Source organism: Ostrinia nubilalis, chromosome 17 (genome assembly GCF_963855985.1).
Source record: "Ostrinia nubilalis chromosome 17, ilOstNubi1.1, whole genome shotgun sequence".
NCBI classification, from domain to species: Eukaryota; Metazoa; Arthropoda; class Insecta; order Lepidoptera; family Crambidae; genus Ostrinia; species Ostrinia nubilalis.
Genome location: NC_087104.1, coordinates 6,364,989 through 6,386,062, shown reverse-complemented (window position 1 = coordinate 6,386,062; position 21,074 = coordinate 6,364,989). Strand labels below are relative to the sequence as shown.

The 21,074-nt window shown below is 38.5% G+C and overlaps 1 protein-coding gene across 1 annotated transcript; it reads left to right on the top strand.

Annotated features, from left to right (window-relative positions):
- The first annotated feature begins 173 nt into the window (after positions 1-173).
- LOC135080156 (uncharacterized) lies at positions 174-20,946 on the top strand. Its single transcript, XM_063974840.1, has 8 exons — positions 174-183; positions 404-550; positions 11,446-11,556; positions 12,359-12,492; positions 12,919-13,087; positions 15,677-16,128; positions 16,237-16,458; positions 16,603-20,946. Exons 1-8 carry the CDS (start codon positions 174-176, stop codon positions 19,132-19,134), a joined length of 3,777 nt encoding a protein of 1,258 aa, XP_063830910.1. The 3' UTR covers positions 19,135-20,946.
- Positions 20,947-21,074: the final 128 nt, after the last annotated feature.

Genomic DNA, 21,074 nt, shown 5'->3' with positions numbered 1-21,074 from the left:
TTTAACGCAGTCATCTAACGCTGCGCTACTATAGTTGCGTGCGGGTGAAGTTTGTAGAATCGCTGGTGAAATGATATTATTTTCCTACTCTAACTCTTTGTAACAACGCTAGCTACTGTTGCTCTGTGTGAAACGTTTCTTCTCGTCACTGCTTTCCTCCTGCTAGGGGCGATATGGCGTTATGCAATCGCGTGAAACAAACGCCGAATAAAAACAACAATACATTAGCGTGCTCATCTCTTTTGCCACTGGCGCCCGTCATGTGCTTGAAGATTCTCGACTTCGATTTCTAGGATCCTATAAATTCAGTAAGAATCACCTACCTTTAGTTTTTTAGCCCGTTATTCTGAGTCTTCTTCTCTTGATTTCCACTACGTTCCTTCAACATCAACATTATTTTCAGGCGAAGAGTGCAACCCGGCGCAATGTGCAGAACACGGCGCCGGCATGGGCAGCGCCGGCGCGGGCGCGGGCGAGTGCGCGTGCGTCTGTCCGCAGCGCGCGCCGCTCTTCAGGGAGGACAGGGAGTTGTGCGTCGACGACCTGCCCGGTAATACTATTATTTATAAAGTCTTAATATTTTCGATGCCCACACACCCCAAAACCTGGATGCCAAATTCGATAAGTAGGTAGGAATAATCATTTAATAATCATTTTTCTTCGGGGCCTCCTGTTTTACAAAAAAAGGTCAAAACGAAGTTTTCGGAAACATACGTACCTACCTATACTCAGCCAAATTCTGCATAGTCGTTTATACTTACTACGGCGATAGAAACAACCTACTTCTACAATAGCGAACGTGAGGCGTCATAATGCATGCATCTTTTAAATTTATCTGATAGAATTATTAGATGGTGTTAAAAACAAGTGAGCAAAATTGATCTTATTTATTGCCTACTAGACAATAAAACATGGAATGCGCCTTGCAGACTTGAAAGCACAAGCACAAGTAACAGTTACCAACAATTTTGCAACATCATTGGTAGATATCCATCAGAACATTTGCCACTTCTGCTGCGATTTCCTTGTTCATACAAAACAAAGAAAGTACAAACGAACATTTTACACTTTTACTGTTTACGAAAAAGTTACAAGAAAGATAAAATTCGATGACTGCCCGGTGGTCCAGTGGCTGATGTATGGAATACAACGTAACTGGTTAGGTATTAGAGTCTCGTAGTCGTAGAGTTAAATGTTGCGATATGTAGGTACAAGCATTTATATCCTTCAATAAATTGACGTTTCCTGTTACATAGTGTAATTGTAATAAAGTATGTAGTGTAACGAAATTCGTTAAAGATCTAAGTTATTGGGTTAGTTTGGGACTAGAAATCGGAGTGAAAGTTGGCTCTATTTATTTATTTATTACATTATCAGCATTTTGCTCGATCTTACAGATGTAAGTAAATTAATATCAAGTTGTCATCACTCTTTACACTAATCATCATACACACACTACGAGTATTCATCTCTCCTCCATCCACTTACACAAAAAATATCGCAAACTCATCATACTTATTGAATGAACATTAACTCTATCATATATCACACTTGTATTTCATTCTACCGTTTTTCTTGCCGTTTTTACAATGCAATCACATTTTATTAGTCATTAACCCATTAACGCCCAAATGAAAACTACGGTCAATTTCCCAAAGCCAATGTTTATTTTCTTTATGAAAATACTTCAGAAATAATACTAAACACAAAGAAAACCAAAATCAAAATCAGAAGTTAGGTTTTCAGGGGTGTACTAAGTTTAGTACAATGGGCGCTCATGAGTCATATTGAGCAAAGCCTTCTTCATCCTGGCACAGTGTTTTCAGGCACTTGCCGTAAGCTGATTTGACTCTATCGAAACACACAGTAATTTTAAGCTATCAAATCAGCTTGTTTGCTGGTTTATTTTGATTATAACCATTATTTCATATTTCTTCTCCATCAACTAGAGCAAGAATACCTACTTTTATTTATCTTTTATAGGTCAAATATGTGCGTATTATATATTTGCGGAATGCTAGCTGATCTAAGCGACTATATGGGTTTACTATGCAGTGCAGTCTGCATGCATTTGAAATTGTCATGTCCACCATATAAGCTAACAAGACCCATCCACCGCTTTTTTTCCTTTTTCCTCAATTTGGTAAAGTTCTATAAACTAGTCATCTAATGTAACCCACTGATCTTCTTATTATACTAGAGCTGGACACCCTGTGGTGCCTAACTCTACTTTTTTTTTATCAAGAGACCCCATATAATGACCTTTCCCAATGGTTCTAAAGCGTCAACATTTGTTTCAATGGTACCCACATTATTATCTTTCAATCAATGCTAATAAAATGACGTTTGCCTTGTCGAATTTGTCTCTAGGCTTTTTGTGAAAATCTTTATAAGTAATCAAAGGATACCTTCTGGTTCTGTTTTCACGTGTGGTTCCAAAAACTATGTAACTAAGTCTCTTTAGGTCGACAAATAGGTCGTAATTGGGAAAACAAAATGTTTCTTTTTGTTGTCTGTAACTCCATAAATAAAGAGCCATGTTATTGGAAAAAGAAAACAAAGATTATATATAAAAACTATGCAGAAATAAGTAAACACTCTAATAATAATGTCGTTACTGTACTATTTTACGTAACGTGTCAAGCGCCCATTGTACTAAAGTTTGTACAGCATCACTTTGGGAGTTATAGCATGAAAAACTTTCCATGAAATGAAATTTTCTAAGTATTTTTTATTAGGATATGTTGTTAGCTAATACACAAACAACTTATTTGGTATTTTGTGTAACTTAAACCTTGCATAAAAAATTATCAAGTACCCACTAGAAGACATGAAAAAATCACTGAAACGGAATCGCAAAATACCCCCTTAAGATTGTATAATTATGGTATGTTTCATCTCAGGATATAATGCATAGACCTTTGTTTACCTATTGTAATTATTTCCAGGGTAAAAATACTCATTAAACCAGATTTATCGTAACTTAAAGTTGTGTACTATTTATTGTACGGCGGGCGTTAATGGGTTAAAAATAGTTAGATACTGCTGACTTAGCAAAACTAGTGAAAAAACTATTAGAGTAATGTACCTGCCATTCAGTCCCAAAACTGTTATAATAATTTATTAGCTTAATAGTATTTAAATCATAATAAATTAAACAAATCTGTCATGTCCCGCTGAATATTATGCTACCAAAGTGCTAAAATCCGCAAGTACTTTGATATCTATGAATGAATAATGATTGATTGATAGGTATTTAAGAGGTTTAACCACTGCATTATCTATACTAATATTATAAATGCGAAAGTAACTCTGTCTGTCTTGCTTTCACGCCTAAACCACTGAACCGATTTTGATGAAATTTGGCATAGAGATAGTTTGAGTTCACGGGAAAGGAAATAGGATAGTTTTTATCCCGGTATTTGAAACAGGGACGCGCGCGATAGTTTTGGCAGAAAGCTAGTACTTAGTTAATATAAAACTCGCTAACATATTTCGTAGTTCATTTTTTAAGTCCTTTCTTGTTCTAATATTGTTGGTAACGAAACAAATAATTACATTCATACTTCCATTTTGATAGGTTACATAGTGGAGGGCAATGTAGGACCCCCTAGAGATCCTGAACTTAATGCCTTGTTGATTCAAATCCTTGCAAGTCCACCCACTCATTGATGTAAGCATTGTAAGCTTGTCCTTATAATGTAACCCAATATTAAATAACTCTAGGCTCTACAATCCCTTGTATGATCGTTTAAAGTTGATTGTAGGTATAATTAATACCTACTTACTTATTTGGCAAGAGTTTTGATAAAAGTACACCAAAACCTAGCATTCATCTATCTATATGATATCAAATCAAACTACTATTTATAAAAGTAAGGAGGTGAGTTAAAGCTCATGTACCTTTTAATAAATAACATTATACATATCCTACATAATTCCTTTGAACTTGCAAAAATGACAATAATTTTGGACTGACCGCTAACTTAATCGTATTACTTACCTATATCAGCATCCGAAACGTTGAATATCACGCAAATAACATGGATTTACAAAATAACTTACTTCAAACGATAATTTTCAAGATCAGATGAGCACAAACGAGGTTTTAGTCTTAATTCCTATAAAAATGAGACGGTATCAAATTGGGATTTGGGTCGCGAAGATCCGATGAGCGATCGGGAGGTCGATTTAACATCGATTTGCGATTAATATTAATCTAAGATTACATCCATTGCTCTAGCCATCAAAATTATATTATCTATGACTTAGGTATAAAATAAGTTAGTATTAATTAAGCACATCGCCATCGCCAGTGCATTGAATTTAGTAATAAATTAGTTTATTTAAAGGTTAAAGATAAAATTAATTAAAATTATTTGAGATTCTGTACAAAGAGTGTAATTAACTGAACAACACAATGCAGAAAATTGGACTTCAGAAATAATAACTTCTATTTTTAACACAATGTTGTTGTCTAGACTAGTTTTTGTGAGAATAAACTGATTAACATTTTACCTTTATTTATTAACATGGTAGATTTCTATAGGTCTAGTGCTGAAACAGTGCCTGCCTATGTGAGCGGTATGGGAGGGTGTTTTTGTAACGTCAAACGTCAGCGAGACGTCAGATCATTTGCATGCTCTGTCACGTCATAAATGTCGATGGTACCCCTCCTGTGCCGCTATCATACTTCATGCACTGGCTCAGTTCAGCTATACCTATTGTTGCCGATGCATAAAACCTCCGTAGAGGTTTTTCTCTTAGGTTTGATTTTCATCAAAAGGTTGGTTTGACGTCTGTGTCAGTTGAAAAGTATTCCGTGCAAAAGCTGGTGGTTTACAATCTTTCGGCTCTATTGATCAGCGCATCGTCACCAGAAACTATTATGTCTACTCTTGAGCTGAGGTTCGGTAATCCAGATCTGATAATTTCAAGGGTACTGTTGGACATAAAGAAATTACCACCCTTGCCGAGCGATTACCAGAGAGACATAGTGCCATTCGCTGTGAAGGTACAAAATCTGATAGAGGCCATTCGAGCATTGAAGCGAGAGGAATATTTACAAGGTATGAATATAGTCTCAAACATACTTGCAAAACTACCGACTGTGCTCGTATCGAAATGGTCAGACTTTAGTTTCCCACTGATCACGGAAGGAAAGATGCCTCGCTTGCTTATTTTATCAGATTTTCTAAAAGAAGAAGCTATAAAGATATCGACTACGTCCAATACCTACTTTATGGAATCACGCTACGACCAGACCAAGTATAGACCACGTGACATTTATTCAACCAACCGTCCGCAAGCAGTGTTGTTACAGTCTGAGCAACAAGATGTCAACAAATGTCAGTTTTGTCGTAAAGCGAACCATACGCTGTTGGAATGCAAGCGCTTTAGTAAAGCTCTACGTACGACCAGATGGAATCACGTGAAGCGCAGCGGACTCTGTTTCAAATGTCTGTCATCCCGTCATAGCAGAGAAACTTGCACTGCGCCGGTGTGCGACGTAAACAACTGTGGTTTACCTCATCATAAGTTGCTGCATTATCCAGTTATCAACCGCCGCGACGACTCTACTGTTCAGCCAAGGCAACAGAACGCTTCTACGGAGACAGTCACGAACATAAACTCGACTGATCGGCGAGTGTTTTTGAAAGTCGTACCTGTACGCATACACGGGCCGAATGGAATCATCAGTACGAGTGCTCTCCTTGACGACGGGTCGACGGTGTCTTTAGTCAGCGCTGCGCTGGCAGAGCGCGCCGGGCTGTGCGGCCGTCGGGAGAAAATGCGGGTGTGCGGCGCGTGGACCAACAATGAACTAGTTCTGGATGCGACAATAGTGAGCATGGACATTTCGGGTATGGACGGTAAAATTCATTCTTTTTGTGCGCGAAGTGTACCTCAATTATGCTTACCGGTACAAAAGATGAGTTATGTTAATTTTAATGATTATCCTAATATGTCTGATGTTTTTGATAATATTTGTCAAACTGATGTCAAACCAGAGATTCTGATAGGGCAGGATAATTATAATTTATTTTTCCCTATAGAGGTAAGGGTAGGGAAACGTAATGAACCTTCGGCAACACTCACTCCCTTGGGCTGGTGCGTGCATGGCAGCATTAATGTACCACGTGAGGTCCGCTCCTCTCCCCAGGTTACTCTTTTTATTTCAGAGGGCGGAGACTATCCCACTGAAAATCACCTGTTGCAGGATATTCACGACGAGATCAGGCGTTCATTTACCTTGGACTCATTGGGCGTCTTGGGTAAGCCTCGTCAAAATGCAGATGACGTGCGCGCTGAAGCTATGCTGGAGCAGAGCGCTGAACTTGTCGACGGCCGCTGGAACGTTGGTTTACCATGGCGTGACAGGAACTGTCAAACGCCAGACTCTTACCCTAATGCATTACGACGTCTAAAAGGTATCGAGCGTAAGATGACGAAAGATACAGGGTTTGCATCTAGGTACGCGGAGAGGATCCAGCACTTATTAGAAAACGATTTCGCTGAGGAACTAAAGGATGATGCTGTCACACCTAGGACGTGGGTATTGCCACATTTTGGTGTTGATAACCCAAATAAGAAAAAATTAAGGCTAGTTTTTGATGCTGCTGATAAAGTTGAAGGATTTAGTCTTAATGACTTTTTGCTTACAGGGCCAGATTTACTCTTGTCGCTGTTTGGTGTCATGCTGCGGTTCCGAGAAAATAAAATTGCAGTGACTGGTGACATTAAGGACATGTTTCTAAGAGTGAAGATCAAGCCTGAGGATCAGCAAGCGTTTCGATTTTTATGGAGAAGTAACCCCAAGGAGTCCGTTAAAACGTATGTAATGACATCTTTAATATTTGGTGCTAACTGCTCGCCATTTGTAGCTCAATTTGTTAAGAACAAGAACGCTAAGCGTTTTGAGAGTTCTAAACCGGCTGCGGTTGATGCAATAATCAATTCGCACTATATGGACGACTACATCGATAGTCTGCCGGACCAAGAAAGTGCCATTAATGTAGTGAGAGATGTGATTGAGATACATAAGGCGGGAGGGTTCGAGATACGTAATTGGACGAGCAACAGCAGCGCCGTGCTAGACAGCATTCCAAAAGAGGCTTTAGGTCCAGTGGCTGTCAAGTTCAAAATAGACGAACAGTTGCAAGGAGAGCGTATTCTTGGCCTAATGTGGTACCCGAAGGAAGACGAACTTGGTTTTGATGTCTCTTTGAAACGGATTCCTGAGAGTGTCATTCATGGTAAAGACAAACCTACAAAACGCTTGATGTTGCGTGTCATAATGTCTGTGTTTGATGTTTTAGGTTTTTTATCGCCCTTCACTATACAAGGAAGAATTATGCTGCAGGATACTTGGAGGATAAACGTCGGTTGGGATGATTTGATACCCGATGACATTTACACAAGATGGTGCCAATGGATCGACATACTGAAGGTAATTAATCAGATTCGTATCCCAAGATGCTACGTAAATGTCCACCGAGCAACCGACGACAGCATGGACTCTAGTACTGAAGCCCCTGTAGCAAAGATGTCATTGGTGGAGAGCCCTATACCGAATCACTTCCAAGCAGACGCACCAACTTTCGTAGAGGCCGGAGGAAATAGTGCTGCGAATGGTAAAAACTTCAGCGACCTTCAACTTCATGTTTTTAGCGATGCCTCTACAAAGGCTATGAGCGCGGTTGCATATTGGCGTTGGAATGATGGTGATAAAATTCGTGTTGCATTTTCAGCCAGTAAATGTCGTGTACTTCCGGTGAAGCCGATGACTGTGCCACGAGCTGAACTCCAAGCTGCTGTCCTGGCCGCAAGATTGGCGGACGCGATTGGGAAGGAGCATCGACTTGCTCCTGAACGGCGCTTCTTTTGGTCTGATTCAACCACAGTCATCCATTGGATTAGAAATAGCACACGGAAATATAAAGTTTTTGAAGCGAACCGACTGGGTGAAATTGATGAGCTTACTCGTATGAGTGAGTGGCGACATGTTCCAACCAAAATGAACATAGCAGATTTGGCTACAAGAGAATCGTTCAACTTAGACTGTTTTCGCGGCGAATGGTTTACGGGGCCTTCTTTCCTGTACGACGTCGAAACGTCATGGCCCGCAGGTATGGTTCAACCTGAAACAGAACAAATGCAGTCGGGTTACGTCATGGTTATGGAAAATTCGCTTGAAGCCTTACCTGTGCCTGACCCGCATCGCCTTTCGTCCTGGCTTCGCCTGGTAAGAGCTACGGCGGTCGCACTCAAGTTTATTGACAAGTGCAGAGGACTTACCGGTGATGTAAACTGCGATACGATGCGTCGAGCGGAATCTCTGATAATAAAACAGGCGCAGATGGACTCCTTTAGCGATGAGATCACGGCATTAAGGAATGGAAAATGTGTAGATCGCAGTAGCCGGTTACTTACCTTAACTCCCTTTGAAGATGATCAGGGTTTGCTTCGAGTTGGAGGTCGCATTGACGCAGCAGAAGACGTTAATCTTGAGATGAAAAGGCCCGTCATACTGGATGGAAGACACAGAGTGGCACGCCTTATTGTGAGGCACTATCACGTCAAGGCCGCTCATGGGAATCAAGAAACCGTCATCAATGAGTTAAAGCAGAAATATTGGATTATTAACTTAAGACCTACCGTGAAAACTGTGGTGTCGCAGTGTATGTTGTGCAGAATAAGAAAATGCACTCCACGAATTCCACGTATGGGAGATTTGCCGCATGCTCGGTTGGCGCACCATAATCGTCCATTTACTTTCTGCGGACTAGACCTTTTCGGGCCCATGGAAGTAGCTGTTGGAAGGCGACGCGAAAAAAGGTATGGTGTGTTATTTACCTGCTTAACCGTTCGTGCAGTGAACATAGAAATAGTCCCATCGCTGTCTACAGACTCCCTAATAATGGCTCTAAGAAGAATGGCAGCCCGTCGTGGATGGCCTAGTCACCTGTTTTCAGATAACGGGACTAACCTTCGCGGCGCTGAAAAGGAACTGGCCAGAAGCATTGCCGGCTTAGACCAAGAAGCTCTGAAAAGGGAGGGAGTTAACAACAACATGACTTGGCATTTTATACCTCCGGCTAGCCCCCACTGGGGTGGGGCATGGGAGCGTTTGATCAGGACTGTAAAAACGTCGCTTAAAATTGTAATTGGAGAGAGAACCCTAAAAGAGGAAACGCTATCGACGTTAATGGCGGAGGTGGAGAACATGGTTAATAGTCGCCCATTGTCGCATGTGTCAGTAGATCCGACAACGGGAGAGTCGTTAACGCCGAATTATTTTCTTTTAGGAAGCTCTTCGAATCTGCCTTGTATCGGGGAATTTGATGACACCGACTTGCATCTGAGGAAGCAGTGGCGGAAGGCGCAACGCTTAGCAGACATGTTCTGGAAAAGATGGGTGCGAGAAGTTTTACCAGACATGCTGCCACGGAAAAAATGGAACTCAGAGTCGGCGCCGTTGCAGGTGGGTGACTTGGTGTTAGTTGTGGACCCAAGTTCTACTCGTAATACATGGCCTAAAGGGATTATTCATCGGGTCTATCCTGGAAAGGACGGACGCATCAGAACCGTGGACGTCAAAACTAAGACCGGAATTTGGCGTAGGTCAGCGGCGCGCGTCGCCCCAATATCCTTGGATAGTGAGTGCTGTTCCAGCACTAGGGTGGGGAGTGTTGCCGATGCATAAAACCTCCGTAGAGGTTTTTCTCTTAGGTTTGATTTTCATCAAAAGGTTGGTTTGACGTCTGTGTCAGTTGAAAAGTATTCCGTGCAAAAGCTGGTGGTTTACACCTATAGTAAAGCAACGGCTTATCGAGCTAAGGCTCATATTACTCGCCTGCGATTCTATTGGTTCTTTACAAACTCATTCACTACGCATCCTCGTGGAAACGCAGCCTAATGCCGCCACATCTTATACGGTAGTGATAAATGCAATTTCGTAACTAAAAAATATTGGCTAATAAGTAAGCATTACTTGTCGAAGGTTGCCCAAAGTCAGGAGCCTTGTAAAGTCCCAGAAGGACTTACGGCCGCATCGAATTTGACAAATATTTGTATTAAGCTTTTTGGAAATCCCGCCACGACATGTTTACGTTTATTGAAATCGCTTGTTTACAATCGCGTGCCGTCACATGGTATTACTGTAAAATTATGCATGTGGATTGTGGAGGCAGCGCTACATGGTAAATGACAGAGACCGGGGTATTTAAAGACAATTAGGCAGTGCTTGCTGGCAATCAATAGTTTGCATTTTTCATTGTATCATTTGAGACATTAGCGAGCTTTTGCGAGCTCTACATACAAAGAGACATTTATATCATTCTAACGTTTGCTACCTAGTGGTATTATACTTATTCAAAATATGTAGAGGACGATGCTCTATCTTTCTACAATACCAAGTAGACGACCCTTTTTCGTAATTTCCCGTTGTTCCCAATTAGCAGACATTGAGATAAAATTGGGATAACGCTACAGGAATCTTCCTATTTCCACTAGGTACGGGAATCTTTTTCGTAAGATGGAAAATATAATTCATTCACGATTACTTACGCTAAAATATCTGCTTTAACCTTTAACTGGTGACCTGCCTGCCCGTCATTCGTAACATCTTGTGTGGCATACTTACCTACAACGCCCGCTGTAATAGTTCAATCGCCCATTGAACGAGTTGATTCCATACGCCTACAAATGCAGCTTATAAATTAATTAATAACGAATACTGAAAACCGGACAAGTTTCTTAAAGCCGCTTTTAATTTTTGCACTAACTGTTATCGGTCATTAACATTTCGGGATTAAAAATCTTTAAATGCATTTAAGAAATTAAAGACAGTCAATTATGATATTGGAATAAGTGTTTTAATTAATGAAATAAATAAATGCATTATTGTGCTAAGTGCACAGTATTCAAACAAGAATATATTTTGTAAGGGCAAACTGGTTCATTTGTAAGAATAAGGTTAAGTAAATGTGTTCTTATCCAAAGTAATGTTCAACGACGATTTGCATCGGAATTAAAGAAAATAATATGTTTTTGATTTTAGCATAAATAATTTAGCAGGTTTTAAAAAAATGCAACTAAAGCCTTTGTTTCCGTTGAGTCACACCATTTTGTGTAACACTAGTTACCTACTGTTTACCCATTGGTAAAAAAATTAGCGATTAGTAACACTGTTACGCAATGCCACATTTTTTTTTCAATTTGAGTAACAGTGTTACTCAACAAAACACTGTTTTCCCGTTAGTAGGTAACACATTCTTGTGTAAAATCATTCGTAGGTTTTATTTTTTTTAATTTGATACCTCGTTACACTTTTAAACGGGTACAAAATTAATGCCTATCCTCACAATCAACCTTTGTAACTGCACGAGGTTTAAGGTCGAATTAAGTTAATTTTTAACTATTTATTTTGTTTTTTAATTGTAGAATGTTCCCTGGCTACGTTCGGGACAGGCTCCGGGCTGCAGCGGATACCGTTCGTATATCTGCCGTTGAAAGGCCAGATCATACACCCGTCTAAGGAGATCACCTTTCAAAGTAAGCTGCCACTTTCCAGTCGTAGATCCACTATTAAGATGCACAACATCACAGAACACACATGCTACTTTTAAGCTGGGTTGCACCATCTTAATTTAGCTTTATCATTAACGTCAAAAATGTGTCGAACTCCATACAAAAAGCACCGGTTAACGTTTTAGTTGGGTAATGCAACTCAGTCTGATCGGCGCTATAGCCACAGTAATATAGCCGCTTTTTAGAAGCTGAATGCAGCGACCACACATGTCATAATAGCGCCAAACGCCGTGATTGAGTAGCTTTTCGGAAGCTCGACACAGCGGCTAAAACGCGCGATTCCGATATTTCTTCTGAACGCATGAAGTCGCAAAATCAGTAAAGTAGCATGTCTAATGTGGCCCTAATGGGCACGATGGGCATGCCCACACCCTTATTAGACTTCTGACGTTATACTTTCACGTTCTATTGAGATAATTCCAACCGTACCTACTTGCTTAGTCGATACTTGGATGGGATGTGACCACAATCTTTTTGAGGAGTGGATCCACGCCTGTTCCAGTCAATCCTCGCTTGACCATATTATTGAATCTTGGTCGATTAAAAATAGATAACCGTAACAAATGTGATTTTCTTCTTCGTTGGAACTCGTATTTTCTATCACTCTATAAACAAGATTGCATTGAATTTACATAAACTTATGCAAAAATGTTTTTCTGTAAATAAAAATAAGATGCTTTGTTTGAGACTAGCGTCCACTCTTCAAGGCTCCCTTAATCAGTTTTTCTATGAAACTTTTATAAAATAGGTAAATTGTTTTTTACAGATGTGAAAACGCCAATATGTGCCGTGTCTGGCGCTCAGTTCCTCACCCGCAAGGGTTTCCTCGACCTACGGAACACCTTGGACGCGGACGTGCCATTTAACCTGTTCAGGGATGAAGGCAGGACGTTTCTTCAGGTAAGTTTATTAACAATAAAACATCTAAGTATTATCTGGTTGGTTGCAAAAAACAATAGTGACCTCAATTTAGTAAATCTCAAATTAAAAATTGTTAAGAATAACAACTGTTTAGAAAAACAACCATGTATTGTGTTAACCGTGTGGCGGAACCACACATTCCGGTATATTAAAGAGGGTCGCCCTCCTCCAGTAGATTAAGTCCTGATGATGATGAAGATAGTGACCATATGACCCGAACCGAATACAGCGTATTGTTGTCACAACAAAGTTGTTGAGTAATCAACCTCCTCCAGAGTGAAGTAGATTAAGCAACCCACTTTTCGTGGCAAAGACGACAAAATATGCGGTCGCCAGTTAGTCAAGACGCAGGATACTTGGTCTCTCTCGATTTTGGTACCTACAAAGTTCTTTTCCCAATTCCAGTGGAGCGGAGAAGATGATGTGCGCACGCGCATGTCAGGCCGAGTGATGGTGGTGCGGTTGCTGTGTCGCGACGTGGCGGCGGCTCCCGCGTCTCCCCTGGACCTACGGGGCGTGTTCACACCCTGTGTGGCCTTTAGGGTCCAGGGCACACCGCCTAGACACTCTTCCAGTAAGTTTTTCAGTGATTTGATGTGTGACTTAATTTTAGCCATAATTCTATAGATAGATGAGACGAAAAGTTCCAAAGCTAAAACAGTTGATCTTAGTCAACACATACACAGTGGCGTAGCTTGGGGGGGGCAGGGGGGGCCATGGCCCCGGGCGGCATATGAAAGGGGGCGGCGGATAAGAAAAAAAACATTAGCACGAAAAAAACATTAACAACAGCACGAAGAGTACATTTTTAATCTATTTTTTTAAGTAATAGTAACAAAAATATTTAAGGAGCTTACTTACCCCTCTAAAACTTGCGCCACAGATAATCTTTCGTGATTTCTCTTGTTACAAACCGAAATAAAAAAGTGGTTTGTAAATAGTTAAAGCCATATCTAAGCTACTTTTAAAACCGTGTATTTATTATATTCTGCAAGTTCGAAATTCAAAATTAGCTAAAATGGTAACTTTTAGGAGTAATTAAATCTGTAACTTGCTGCAAATATCTAATGAATTCAAACAAATTATTTTAAAAAATAGCTTCGATACATATTATACATTTTTCAAACCACTTTTTTAATTTCGGACTATAACAAAAGTAATCAAGAAAAAATATGGTGGCGCTGGTTAGCTGGGGTACAACCCTTAATAATTTAAGCACATAATATGTTATTCCTTCTAAGTTCAATGAGCACTATACATACAGGGTGTTTGGTAAATGGGTATATGAGCCAACACTAGCCCATGTTAACATGGGCATATAAATGGTATGGTGAAGTCAGAAAATTGATATCTTCATTTTAACTATTTTAATTTTTATACAAATCGGAATTTATAAAATTTATTTTGTATGAAAATTAAAAAAAAATAAAATGATGATATCAAATTTCTGACTTCACCATATCATTTATATGCCCATGTTAACATGGGCTAGTGTCGGCTCATATACCCATTTACCAAACACCCTGTATACAATGTGTCCGGGCATGTAGTGATCAAACTTTAAGGGCGAAATCTAGGGACAATTTTATCGATAAAAATACTTCAAATTTGGGGCTTGACCCATTTATCGCAAAATTACAAGGATTTAAGTTTTTAATTTTTAGTTTTCACCTCTTCCTTCAAAAACAAGTGAAAACGTGGGAAACTTAACATTAATAAGCAAATATTTTATATCATGCGATAGCCAATAAAATTATCTTTTAGTAGAAGAAGAAAACAGACACAAGTTTCATACATTCTATGGGAGTAAGAATGGATTTAATTAGAAAAATACAAGTTTTTTTTCACTTCTTTTTCAGTTATTTTCCAACACAAGAAAAACCAGGTCGTTAAAGTATGTTTTATTTGCATTGTATTTGAGTGTTTGAGCTATTCTACAAAACAAATGTAAATTTATTAGACTACGTCTATTAGTTTCGACGCAATTGTTGAACAAAGATACCCCTTCTGAGCCGGTTCCATAGCGCTGCTAACATGCGAAAATGCACTGCTGAAAGAATCACACAACCTATTCCGACGCGCTATGGAACCGGCTGGGAAGGGGTATCTTTGTTCAACAATTACGTCAAAACTAATAGACGTAGACTAATAAATTTACATTCGTTTTGTAGAATAGCTCAAATAGTAATAACACAATGCAAAAAAAAACATACTTTAACGACCTGGTTTTTCTTGTGTTGGAAAAGAACTGAAAAAGATGTGAAAAAAATCTTGTATTTTTCTAATTAAATCCATTCTTACTCCCATAAAATGTATGAAACTTGTGTCTGTTTTCTACTTCTACAAAAAGATAATTTTATTGGCTATCGCATGATATAAAATATTTGCTTATTAATGTTAAGCTACCCACGCTTTCACTTGTTTTTGAAGGAAGAGGTGAAAACTAAAAATTAAAAACTTAAATCCTTGTAATTTTGCGATAAATTGGTCAAGCCCCAAATTTGAAGTATTTTTATCGATAAAATTGTCCCTAGATTTTGCCCTTAAAGTTTGATCACTACATGCCCGGACACACTGTATAATTTAAGATACTTAATATTTACTCTCAATTGACAAATAAATACTTTAATACTTGTTATTATTGTTTATTGTTATACACCTAGTGTTACATAATAAAGCTGAGCTATTTAAGAAAATCAAACTTCCTGTGGGTTTCAAGCAATTGCTTCTCTTTAATGTATTTTCGTGCGTGGTAGTTTATTTTGACTTTCAACAAATAAGGTGAATAGTGTACCTGAAGTCCATTCAATATAATATTTAAACTTTAAAATATTTATAATTAAAATAAAGGGCGGCGGATTTCCGGACGGCCCCGGGCGGCGAAAAGCCACGCTACGCCACTGCACATACAGCAGTGGCTCTCTCCATGATACATTATTTACGTATTGCATCGAGTGAATTATATTTATAACTACGCTGAAGTTGTAGTACCAACCTAATGTGTCTTCCTCACGAATAGTTTACGATACGATAGTGACCGATTATTTGTTTCTTGAAGGGTTATCTTTCTCTATAGATTATACCTATCCAGCATTAAAAAGCTCGATAGCGCCTATTAGCATACAATTTACAGCTCGCTTGATTAAACTGTCTGTTTTTCCAGATGTGACAGAAGTGCAGTTCACTCCTGACGCGCAGACTTCAGAAGCATCCAACTCTTCTGGTCTTTCCGTGACAGAATACGTTGCGATCGGCATCAGCTCACTGCTACTGGGACTCATATACGTCGCCTCTGTTTTTCTATACCTCCACATACGAAAACGACGACGAGCAGCTTCGGAAGAAGGCAGCACGAAAAGACTCAAAGGTCTGATGAAGAAAGATGGATCGATCATCACAGAAAGAGATATAATAAGAGTCAACAATGAACGTGCCCAAGCATTGGCTAATAGTATGGGACAAGACGATGGGATCGTCAAGAAAAATCCATTGATGGGTTTGAGCAGGCAGTTCCATGACGCCAAAAGTTTCCCAAGTGACTCTGGAAGCAATGTTTCGGATTCTGAAGATTTTGCTGAGAGCAGTGCAAGAAGCGATGACCATAACATGTACAATGTATGTAACTTTTTCTTCTCCGAAAGAAATAGTATCGATACGGTCTTATTTATACAAAAGTAAAAGCCTATATTACCGCCTACTGACATCTATGCTTAAAAATTTCAGAATCAAGTAACATCAGCAGTCGTTCATCTTCACCACGCCGAAATTAGGCGTCAGAATGATGGAGAAGTAAATCACCGCGATGAGTCCAGCATCGAACGTCTACCCGATGAGCATGTCTCCATAGTGGAGACCACAGACGACCGGGAGATCGCCAGACCAGTCGGCACCACCAGACGCAAGTTGTACTTCAATCCAGCTTACTTTGAGCCACAGCTAATGGCGGTAGGTACGCATATTGTATACTAACAACCGCATGACTATCTTTCCATTTACTAATCTAAACTCTACACTAAACGCACTTTCTAACTACTGTGGCACGTCTAATTAATCATTCTTAGATAATTAAAGTAATTATCTTGATTTCAGGAACCCCCGCCGGCCGCTTTAGAATTTCTAGTAAAAATCAGAGAAGTGATTTCGATTGCGAAACACAAGATGGCAGCGAAACGATTCCAACCAGTCCTGAATGAAATACCTGAAGAGGAGACATATCCTTCATCCAACGGTAATAGCTTGGACCTTTACCAAGGTCTTGGAAGCCAAAGAAGTGGTAGTGTTGTAAGTCTTAAGAGAGAAAATAGCAGGAAGAAGAGCTGTGTTGGATGTCCAGGTTGCAAATCTAGTAGTGAACATGATATCCAGAATTTCTTAAAGTACGAAATGACAGCATGTTCGAATTGCCTCCATAAGAGAGGCGATAAACAGAACAGTATTCGTCAATGGTTAGAGAATATACCGAGCGGGAAGCAACAGTCAGGGTACAACGACCTGACTACGAATCAAAATAATTTAGCCAACTCCCTTCTATCACTACCTGATCACAGAAATAAAATACGAAAACAAAACAGTTTTACAGCATCAAACTCCTTATACATGCGAGATTTTTCCATCCCAAAAAAAACTACAACTTTATCAGTAAGGTCTGAACCACAGCTTCGAAGTTACAACTTTCCATTACCTGAATTCGAGAATGTTAACTGTGAACATAGCAACTATAGTAGCTACTGCCAAACAGTATCACGGGTAGATGATATCAGGCCAATAGGCCTTAACGACTATCGAGCGGGCAGTCTTCGTAATCATCCAAATCATAGAAGATATCGACCCATGCCAAATAACAATTCTTTACCTGATATGGTGAATGATGCAATGGCTTTGGATCATTCCAAAAATTACACCCAAAGCAGTTCAGACGAAGAAAGAATTCAACATACGTCAATAATTCCAAAACAAAATAATTATGCTAGAAACATTTCTGAAAGTCCTTCTGGAAATGAGTACGAAACTGATAGCTTGGAAAGGAATTCTAATCAAAAGAGAATGACGACACCTATCGAGTATTCTGACGTGCCTTCGTCTCAAGCCAGTCCAAGTTTAAGCAATGCTTTACCTTTGGACGAAGAACTGACTATGAGGAATGCCGTGTATAAAACTCACTCTAGCAGCAACAGCAATACTCCATCGCCACAACGTGAAATTCATATAGATCAAAACCATTATGAAACAATAGGGAGGCCGGTCAATTCTAAGACAAAGCCTACTATGGCGAATCAGAAGAATGATTACAGCTTAGTGAGCGAAGTCTACGTCAATAACAATTACAACTTTGGTAGTACACCAACTTCTCCAAGTGGTTCTGAATGCTCTATGGGAAGTCGTAAATTAACGAGAAACAGTTTCAATGATGCTGAAGAAAAGCCAGGTTGTTTAACAATTGAAGTTAAAGATCCACCAGAAAACTACATTAAAATACACGAATCAGACGGCTTCGAACCAGACACTTTAGATAGAAAACATCCTAAGCACAAAGAAATATTAGAAAACGTTAAATTCAGTAGAATGGACTTTGCAAATAATTTAAGCAATGAAGTAAAGCCACCCAGCCAAAGAATTCAACTCCGAAGTAGCGGAACATTTTCAAAAACCAACAATAAAGTCGAATATGCATCAAAATTTAACAGTCTGCGAAATGATTATGAGATTCGTAAGAATACCTACGAGCGACCGAAAATATCTCCAACGACATTCAACGAAAGTAAAGGTAGCGATGTGACTGATATTACATGGGAGAACGAAACCGAAACGGAATTGTGGACCACGGAAGAAGGAAGGATTCTAACCTTAGAGCTCAGGCATTCTAAAAGACAACGGCAAAGTACACCGCCGACGATTAAGCAGTTGAAAAATTTAGCGCGACCTGATATCCTCCCACCTTTACCGCCCACCGAAGATGGTCCAATATACGAACAGCCTATCGTACCACCTCGGAAAGTAGAAAACGACAGAATAACACATACAAAAAACTTGAGTGGCAGAAGCCTCAGTCCGAGGACGTTTCACAAATCTATGACAGTTGAATCTATTTCGAGTAATAATTCAATACACCGTGAACCGCAATGTGGACCAAGCAGTCCATTGAGAGCTTCTGGCCAGTTAATGTCCTCGGAGTACGATAACGTAGATCTGAACACACTTCACAAAACAGGATTCGTTTGCCGTACCTCTAATAAACGACCTTCTGGGAGGAATGCAAGTATAAACACGAATACGTTTGTTAGAAGCAGTAAAGATGACAACCACAATAAACCTCGTTTTCGGCGAAAGAAAGGTCCAAACGTAGAAGATTCTGGTTACTTGAGTAGTGATTCGACGAGTTCTCGGCAAATTCAGAGAAAAGTTGTGATCGCTAAAATTATGAGCTGTAGTGAAAGTGATGATACTGAAAATGAAGCTAGGAGTGAATCTGGTGCTGAAAGTATTGAGACTCATTCTGTTTATTTCGGAAGTTTTAGAAAACACCAAATGAGTGTTGATAGCCAAAGCGGTGTTAGCAATAAAAGTGTGAGAGACAGTACTTGTAGCAGTAGGAACTCAAAACATTCTAAAGACTGCTTATAGTTATGTATCGTGAATAATTTTTGTGCAATAGTGCTTATGAACAGTGTGCAATAGCGTGTGCAATATGCAATAAATAGTGTTAATGATAGTACATAAAAATAATGTATTAAATAATTTTTTAGCTGTTAATATTTTGAAGATTTTATTTCTTTTTTGTGACTTAGATAAATGCATTATAGAGGTTTCATGGAAACCGTTTAACGTGTACTCATATAAAACGCAATAAGCTTGTTTGAGCAGAATAATAAAGATAGATAAATTAAAAACCTAATTATTAAGTTAGTAACTTTTGAACCTCTGCAATAATAATGTAATTTTATAGTAAAGGCCGGTTGTGCAATGCAATAATAGTTTAATTAGAATTAATCGTTAAACGAATCTATTTTTAATTATACATTACTATTTATTTCAGAATGCTTTCAAAGAAAGACTTCTATTGTAGCTAATTAAATTAACTTAATTTTTGTAATTATTATCTTGAGAGGAGACAAGACTATGAGGTCCTATTTATAAGTACTAGCATAATCATTATTAACAATAATTTCTGTCAAAATAATTTGTTCTGTATGAAATCTTTAAACCTAATCCACTATAGTAACTATGTCAGATGATTGGCAGTATTATATTATGTAAAAAAATATTCCTTCTTTTTCAGAGAATCCTAAGAATTTTGAATATTTGAATGAAAAATTATTTCGCAATTGATTTCTGAAAACGTAGTTTTATTCTACAGAATGTTTATTTTAAAATGTCCTTATTTAATTCCTGCAAAATTTCAGGAGTTTTTTCTAGTTCTAAACACTTTATCGCCCATAATAAGACCCAGGTGCTAGTTTACATTAAAAATAATTTATTTTAGGTTAATACTTTTTTCTATGATTTTGTAAATAAATGTTAATGAGTCAGGCAGCAAAATTTGGCTTCCTAGTACCTGACACGCAATCGTGCTCCGGGGAGGTTAAATAATTAAATTATTGTCATCCTCTCTGTTTGTAGAGCGCATTGGTTACGGTAATGGCTTAAGACTTTCGTTGGAAACAAGCAATCTTAATGATATTGGATAAAAAAAAGTAAAATTTTGTCAAAACTTTTTACGCAATAATTTCTTTAGTTGCTTCTATGCCTTTATGAACTTCATGGCGCACGTCGCACCTTGGTAAGGCTAAATGTCAGCATGGTCAGTAACCAACCAACCAACTTTTTTCGGTAAAAAAGTTTCGAATGTTGTCTTCATCAGAATCAGAATTACAATAAACTATGACTAAAAATCGCTCTAAAAGTACTCGAAATAGATTCACCAGTCAATTTTAAGTTTGGTTATTATACCACGGCAATGCAATGGTGTTTTATTCCAAGTAGTTAATATTCAAGCTACTAAATTATAACAATAAATCACCGCGTTTGGGCTAAGTATTTTTTTATAGAGAGACAAGCTCTACTTAAATACCTATAATAACATTTTGCAAAGAACGCCTCTAACCCTCTGTATCACAGATTGTTTGTTGCCAACAGTCAGGGATCTTCTTTCGGTTATGGGATCATTTTAACTTAGTACATAAAGTAGTTTCCTAAAGAAATAGAATAGCTGACGATGGTGCTAAGAAATCATGAATGGATAACCGGGTATCTATTTATATTTTGGTTAATTAATTAACCTTAAAATTAATGTTATTTCATAGATTTAAGAGTTACAAAAAAATGCTCAATTGACATAATAATTATTACTTACTATTTTTTAAATTATTGTTTGTTGTAAAATGTCTTTTGTATAATACTCTTTGTAGCCAGTATAAAGCATGGCATTATTAATTAATATTTTTGTTAATTTAATGAAATCGTCTTGTTAATATCTCTAGAGATATTAATCCTAGGATTAATTTAATTTTACTTAACATTATTTACATTAAATGTAATGTGAAACTGTGTCTATGTTTAACTGT